General features: G+C 37.4%; 1 protein-coding gene across 1 annotated transcript; it reads left to right on the top strand.

The window, feature by feature from the left end:
• Positions 1-3,308: 3,308 nt before the first annotated feature.
• On the top strand, positions 3,309-4,818 carry vma21 (vacuolar ATPase assembly factor VMA21). Its single transcript, XM_084414819.1, has 3 exons — positions 3,309-3,479; positions 3,719-3,828; positions 4,164-4,818. The coding sequence occupies exons 1-3, from the start codon at positions 3,418-3,420 to the stop codon at positions 4,304-4,306; spliced, it is 315 nt and encodes a 104-aa protein (XP_084270945.1). The 5' UTR covers positions 3,309-3,417; the 3' UTR covers positions 4,307-4,818.
• The last annotated feature ends 3,204 nt before the right edge of the window (positions 4,819-8,022 follow it).

Here is an 8,022-nt window from a genome sequence, read left to right as displayed (position 1 = left end):
CCCAACTGAGCTATACAAAGGTGACTGTGGCAAGGAACAAAAACTACATCAGGTGGAAGTTAGTGAAGAATTTTGTTTTTATAAAATTATTTTTCCCTATTACTGAGGTGTGCCTTTTGCACCGTCGTACCCTATATCTATTCTACAGTAGTCTGTGTGGAGGCTATCAGATGATAATTGTATTCCTTGTAGAATGAACATTCCTTAACAAATGGAGTGGTTGTCAGCCTTTTTATGTTTTTGTTTGAGCAGACTTGAGCTAAATAAGACTGAGAAAATGAAAAAATAAGACTACTGCAGACTGTCGAGTCTGTCTGCTCTTGAGTTCCTACAGAGATTGGCTGATACCATGGCAACCAACACTGAAAAAATATGTTTTGATGCTCTGTGTGTAAATTCCTTGTATATGGATGCTTTGCATTTCAGCAAATCTTTTTGATAGATATCTAAATCATGTTCTGCATTTCCAATCTGAGTGGTCTGCATGCAGTGGTGCTGAGAACTAAACTACATCTTTGTCTTTCTTTTTAGTCCTGTCTTTCTTATCTTGCTGTATCTTGCCTCCATTTATCTGAACATCATATGTCAATCATACGCTTTCTCTTCCCTGATTACTTTACTTCCCTTCATTTACTCTGCACACACTCATGCTCCTATCCTTGAGGGATATTTATCACTTCTCCAGACACTTAAAGCGCCAGCTGAAAGGGGCAGCTGATGATAACCTGACGTAAGATTCTCCAGAGCTGTAATTTTCGAAGAACGGCTGGAATTATTAACCCTGATACACCACAGATATAAAGAGCCATAAATGCTTTTCAAGCTCAGTGGAATAAAAGCATATGGCACTGAGGGTTTTGGAGACTCGCTGGTCTTCATTTTGAGCAGACATTTTGCTCATTTTTATTTATATGTATTTGCTTGTATGAATTTATCTACATGTTTTATGAATAAGTTACTGTTTAGGGGAGTGCTTTATCTAACTATAAGGCTTTGATTCAAAAGTCGAATTACACAAATGCTGGTTTGTGTTTATTATGTTTGTTTCAAGTTCAAATATCTTTTAAATTATAAGCATTTTGTCCTTCAAACTCAAAGCCTGCGATGCAGTAAAATGCTCGACAACTAGCCCTAGTTTCCTCTATTTAATTAAAGAAAAAAATATATTAAAATGTTCTAATTTTTCTGGAGATCCTACATCCATTTTGTTACAAAGACATTTCCAGTGCTCTAGCAGTGCCACATCCACCATACATATTAAAAAATCTCAAAGCTTAGTTGAGTAAAATTATATATATATGATTATATGAAATTATATATAAATATATTCACTTACAGGATAGGATTTTATTTGCCATTTTATATCAATTCTATTTGGGGGCTATAGTTGTCATATAGGGAAGTTGTCACAAACACAATGGCTATCTCAGTAACTAAGGTTCTAAGTCAAAAGTCCACAAATGCTGTTTTTCTCCAGAATTGACTTTTTTTTATGTTGGTTTCAAGTACAAAAATCTCTTCTAGTTAAAAAAGAATCTCTTAAATTAGATAAGAATCATTTGATATCATCATAATGTAGTAAAATGTTTGAAAACTATCCCCCGTTTTCTCTAATATAAGTTATTATAGATTTAAAAAAGAGAAATAAATAATTAAATCTAGTAGGGGAGACCGGGGATGGTTGTAACATGGGGAGAGTTGTAACGCCATCAATTCCACCAATTAGGGATAAGATATGAGTCATGTGATCACTTCAGTATTTTCCTACTTCCTCCCCGATCCATCATGATGATTTTCAAGGCTGGAAACAGGCACATGCAGAATATATAGAGAAAAAAAATATTTTGAGGTCAAAAAGTAAAAGATTTGACCAAGACTATTTGTTTAGTATCTATTGCAGATAAAACTGTATGACTTATATTAGATTAAACAGTAGTTTCTTAGGCAATATGTGATGCATTCCCCCCCTGGTAATTTCAAACCACTATGCTAATACATCTAGCTAAACATTGGCTGACGGGTGGGGTGTGCTGTGACACTTATTTAAAAAGTGTTACAACCATCCCCTTACTAAGAATATAACTAAGAATTTTCTTGATTTGAATGTTTTTAAAGAATAACTAGGGCATGGAAAGAGGTGTAAAAGTGGTTTGTATGGAGCAATTTAACATCTCAAAGCCAAAGGTTTGGGTGAAATGCGCCCTATGCAGTTTCTGGGCCCATCAAGCCTGCACTCCAAGGTTACCAGCATCATTCATCTGTCAGAACAGTGACTCTGATTAAGAATATACAGACATAGACACACACGCACATTGACATATTATTTTTGTGTTAGACTTAAAGATATACAAAGATGTTCTTTAATCTGGTACATTGTAGTAGTGTTTATTAAGTACATACCGTTAAGTACGTTTGTTTAGTAGATTAATTTACACACACAGACTTTTTTTTCTTTTTCTTTTTTTACCTAAAGATGTACAAAGATGCTATTTAATTAGGTACACTGTAGTAGCCTAGTGTTATTATTAAGTGTACTGTTAAGTAAGTTTGTTCTAGTCGGTAAATTTAAACACACACACACACACACACACACACACACACACGTGAGTCAAACAGACATAGTCTGTTATTAGAGAGAGAGAGAGAGAGAGAGAGAGAGAGAGAGAGAGATTGTTCTTTTATTTCAATAAATCGTTTTTTGAACAATATCATGGTATGGCATCCATTTTTACTTCTTTTGTCTATTGTTACAACTTACCCCAACATGTGTTACAACCTACCCCGGTAGTGGGGTAGGTTGTAACAAAGGAACACCATGCATTGACATCAACTCACGAGGTCTGTGATATTCTTAGAGGGATGAATTGGTTCCATTTGTAGTAAACAAATGTGAGTACTTTGTATAAAAGTTTGAGAACTCAAGCTAAAAAATTCAGCGAGTTATAGTTGCTGAAGCAAAAAGTGTTACAATCCCCGGTCTCCCCTACTTTTTCTAGAAGTTGCTGAGAGGAAGAGAGGTCACCAGTGGTTTTTAGTGCTGTATGTGGACTCACAGCAGCTCTGCACATTTATGTCTCTTTTATTCGACATAGCCTACTCAGTTTCGTTCATGGATCTCTCTCCTTTGAATCAGGTGTGGTAAAGGAAGCCATACAAAATGTGCGTGACTGAAACCACTGGCCTAGATCATGGATATAGATAGTTTTCATGTATACTTGTGTAGCCTACTAGTGTTGCAGTACTGCGGCGCCCCTTAGCGGACATGCGCAAACATGCACACAACTGCTGTCATGATCATCCAGATCATGTGACAAAGACCCGGAAGCGCACATAATTCAAGATGTCGCAGCACGGAATTATCAGCGATTGAGTTCCTTTCAAGATTTTTCTTTTTTTGCCTATGAGTAAAAATACACAATGGAAAAATACGACAAGACAGATGTCGGGTCCATTTCCGGAACCGTGCCGGATTTCAAAGGGTAAGATATTTGATATAATGTGCTGTTATTCTGCTCAGACTTCACGTGACCTCTCACACCAAAATCACAATCACATAAGGCCAAGAAACTAACGGATTAAAATGAAATAAACATTTACATATAATATCATTAATGTATTTGGTGCACTTGGTGATTCCAAATCATTTAAAATTCACATTTCGACTACTTTAATTTGTCTAATCTCTCATTCTCTCTTTCTTCCTCTTGTATTTATTCAGGAACGACGGTTCTCTTGTCTCTGTGCTCAAGACACTATTGTTTTTCACTATTCTGATGATAACTCTCCCCATCGGACTGTATTTTACATCAAAGTCTTTTCTCTTTGAAGGTATTTTGCTTCCAAAGGCTGATAAGCCAACTTTATTTATTAGTTCATTTAAATAATAATAATAATATCCCAGACAGACAGCAACATAGTGTTCCACATGGCCCAGGTGTGGGCCGGATCTGGGCCGACACTATGTTGCTGTCTGAGAGGTTTATCCCAGCCTTACTATTATTATTATTGTCATCAAGACTGCTGTTCTGATTATTGTTGGACAGTCCACACAAAGTTCCACTGCTAAATATCTATGTGTTACTCTACAAGCCATTATATTAAGTCCTTATTTGCTGCTTTGCTTTTACCATAATTTCTCCTTAATTCTGTTCTTTTCTTCACAGCCTTTCTGGGTTACTCCAGCAATGACAGCTATTTCTATGCTGCCATCGTTGCTGTGCTTGCCGTCCACGTGGTTCTGGCACTCTTTGTTTACGTTGCATGGAATGAAGGATCACGCCAATGGAGAGAGGGAAAACAGGATTAACCTAAACTGGAAGCAGCAGGGAGAGATGGAAACACACACACATGCCACTCTTGTCTTATTCCTATGAACCAGAATATCATAATGGAGTGACACCATCTTTGTGTGTGTGTGTGTGTGTGTGTGTGTGTGTGTGTGTGTGTGTGTGTTTACTTTTCTCCTGAATGTCTTAGCCTATCAGAGATAAGAAGCTTGATTTCTTCTTCATCTCATGCTATGGTCGAGGTCATCTTTAGGTCTGGCTGGAGGTTGTGTCAGAAGGTTTTAGATGATATTATGTGTTTTTGTGCAGGGCTAATTCAAGACAGTAGAGAAGACAAGCTGTTCTCATGAAAGTTCATTGTTCCTGCAGTGTCATTATCTTCCTCTTCAAGGGAATTATTTTCCCTTGTATTTTTACACAAACATCATGTAGACAGTTGGTGAGTTAAAATTAGTGGGTGTCTGTGGTTAAGTTAAAAAAAAATTCCAATGTCATTTCATGTTTTATTTATCAATTAAAGCTGTTCTTTGGAGCTCACGTTTTCTCAATTCTTGCTGGAAATTCACACTCTTGAAGCCCAAAGAGTGTTTTATAACATTTTATAATTTATAAATATTGTTTAAAATGACATGTTGAGTGGGATAAGAGTTCATATGCTCTTTATTTTGGATCTCCATCTGCCATATGATTGAAAGTGATGAATTAATTATCACAGCATTAATCTGAATATTTAGATTGACCCATGCCTGTAATATATTTGAATGAATCACACAAATATTTGACGATAACATGGAATCAACGATTAATAAACTGAATCCTGAACCCTTATATTGTTTCTCCTGAATGGTTATCTACGAAACTAAAATGCTGACACTTAACATTATTATATACTCAAAGCAATATTTTCACATGATTAAACACACGTCCTGTTCGGTCTTGAATATAAAAAGTGATAGCTACAAGTTTTGAGCCCTGGGCATTTATCAAGCGGAAATTTGTTGTGATCATATTTGAGAAGTGAAGCAGCCTTAGCTAGGGACAGTGATGGAGGTTAGTGAAATGATCATTGAGAAGTTTCTGCATTTCTCAACCCAGTTTAGACAAGTGAGCATGACCCCGAGTCAACACAGGAAGCTGCATACATGCAAACATGGGATGTGTGTCCTTTATATACCCATGTTTGAGACAAAGACGAGACCAATTTTATAAGAGATCAGCCACATTTATGGTCATTTTAAACTCATTCATGCATTTTATACTTAAAGCAGTGAATAATAGTTAACAAAAATAAGAGGAAATACTAAAAAATGAAAGATGAAACATGACAAGCCTGCTGTTAGTTTTGGCTTTAGATTAAGAGAAACATCTCAGAATCCAGTTCCACTATCTCAAATCAAGAGTGAACAACCGGGGACTCCGCTATAACACTGCAATGAAAGAAGTGAAGAAATTTAACAATTGGAGCAAAAAGTTCCTTCAGAATAAAGTGGGGTATATTTAATATTTTTCATATTATACAAACAAAAAGGCTCTTTGAGCTCCTGTCAAGTTACATCAAATCACTAACCCCAAGGATGGCTTTGGTTTTAAATGAGTTCATGAATTGGTTCTGGTCTGGATAGATTCTGACAGTGTTGTTTTTCCATCGGTACAGCCGGTATAGTGGAAGGAATGAAGGCTTTAACACACCATCTGCTAATGCAGACTGAGCCAGAAAAAGAATAGACTGAAAAAAATTGAAAGGGAAAAAAATGAGTTAAATGTCATGAAGAGTGAAGCTGGGGAGGGGCGCAAGGAAAGAAGAGAAACATCCAGGCGGAAATATTGAGAGCATGTCTGAGTGGAAGAGGAAGAGTGGAAAAGGAGAATTAGTAGAATTTCCTCCAGCTCTGCCGTTTTCTCCGGCCACTGCCTACTTTCTCTCCATTCCACCCCCTCTGCGAGCTGTGCAGCCCAAGAGAGTAATTCTACACTACAGAACTGCTGACAGCAGAACACTACACTACTGAACTCTAGATAATAGAACATTAGAAGAGAAGTTCATGTTTAAGCAATAAAATATGAGCTATATGAATATTAGAGCGTAGTTGGAGTCAACATGTAAGCTGCAACCCCTTAATGAGGTTTTTTTCTGCTGAGGACGGAACAAACCAAAAACCAGTGTGGACCTCATCAAAAATGGTTAAATACAGCTACACCTACTTCATCTAGACCAGGGATGGGCAATTTCGGTTTTGGAAGGGCCACTGTCCTGCAGAGTTCATCTCTAGCCCTAATCAAACACACCCGAGCAAAGCTGATCAGTGTCTTCCGGATTACAAAAAAAGCTAATGACAGGTGAGTTTTTATCAGGGTTGGAGCTAGACTGGAGTGGCCCTCCAGGGCCGAAGTTGCCCATGTCTGATCTGGACACATACTGAATATGAACTTTCTACTCAAAGCTTTTAGATCCAACAAAAAATACAAGTTAAAGATGCACTGAAATGTTTAAACAGGGGTTCTCGACTCTGGCCATCAAGTTCCACTTTTCCAGTTTTTTGCTCCAACCCTAATCTAACACACCTGAACCAGCTAATCAAGGTCTTTAGGACTGCTAGAAAAAAAAAAGGTCTATTCGTTTATTTCATGGCGTCTTTAAGCCACAATTAACAAAGCTTATTAGCGATTTAAAGCATGTTATGTAAATCACATGCCCCACATTGTCCTGCAGAATCACATCTGCTCTCCTGCAACAGAGCAATAGGTGGTCCCCCTACTGCAAGACCTGATGTATATGTTTCTAATGAGGACCTATACATATACACAGCCTTGATAACAGTGGAGATGGAGAGCAAAGTTTCACAAGTTGGTTAATTTCAGTGCAATAATAAAGTGGCACAAAAGAGAGAAGAACTGAGGGAAAAAGGAATGAATGAAAAACACAGGTCTCATCGAAAGCAACAGCAGCTCTCGCTCCACAATGGGGGGCCATTACAGATAAATAGGGCAAGGAAAGCTGTTATCCAACTGTTCCTCCGACAGTCCTGACCTGAAATCAACACAGAACATGATAGAACCACTAGTCTATTTCTGCTTCACTTATTCTTTCTCCTCACCGCCAGCTCCCCAGACACAAAGAGATGACGGAGATATTTCATCCATTTATGCGTCATCATAATTATTAATCCAGGTCTACGTGTGTACGTATCTGTGAGTGTGCATATCTACTTGAGTTTATGGGTGGGTATGTGTGTGAGTGCACGAATCTTCCCCTATTATTCTCTGTGACTCACTCCCGTTGTGTAAACACACATGCAGAGAGGTGAGAGGATGTTGTATAATCCTCCACATTTCCTGTGTGCATTTGACTTTCAACAGTCAGACAATACATGGCCTCATTGAGGTCAAGTAAGTGTTGACCAGTGCAGACTTACACACATACAACCAACACTCAGATGCATTGGACACTGCACATAAATCATAAACTAATGCAAACACACCCATCACATCCAACTTAATCTAAATAACACTTACCAAACTCATCAAAAATAAATATGATATCTAATATATCATTTACTGTTCGATAATAATAATAAAGTAACCCCATTCAATAATAAAACATTTTATATATATATATAAATATATAATCTATTGATGATGCCTGATACACACAGAAAGGTGAATAAAGCAGGAGGAAGTACCTGTCTGTTATAGATAATGGTTAGTCTGATGGGATTTCATTCTTTGGCCGCTGGTC

Source organism: Rutilus rutilus, assembly GCF_951802725.1.
Source record: "Rutilus rutilus genome assembly, chromosome: 7".
NCBI lineage: Eukaryota > Metazoa > Chordata > Actinopteri > Cypriniformes > Leuciscidae > Rutilus > Rutilus rutilus.
This window is presented reverse-complemented; position numbering and strand designations above follow the sequence as displayed.

Excerpts from the sequence above, each read along its gene's own strand:
- vma21 (XM_084414819.1), top strand. The coding sequence starts at position 3,418 with ATGGAAAAATACGACAAGACAGATGTCGGGTCCATTTCCGGAACCGTG. Across the intron at positions 3,480-3,718 it reads ACCGTGCCGGATTTCAAAGG|GAACGACGGTTCTCTTGTCT; the intron begins GTAAGATATTTG and ends GTATTTATTCAG. Across the intron at positions 3,829-4,163 it reads AAAGTCTTTTCTCTTTGAAG|CCTTTCTGGGTTACTCCAGC; the intron begins GTATTTTGCTTC and ends TTTTCTTCACAG.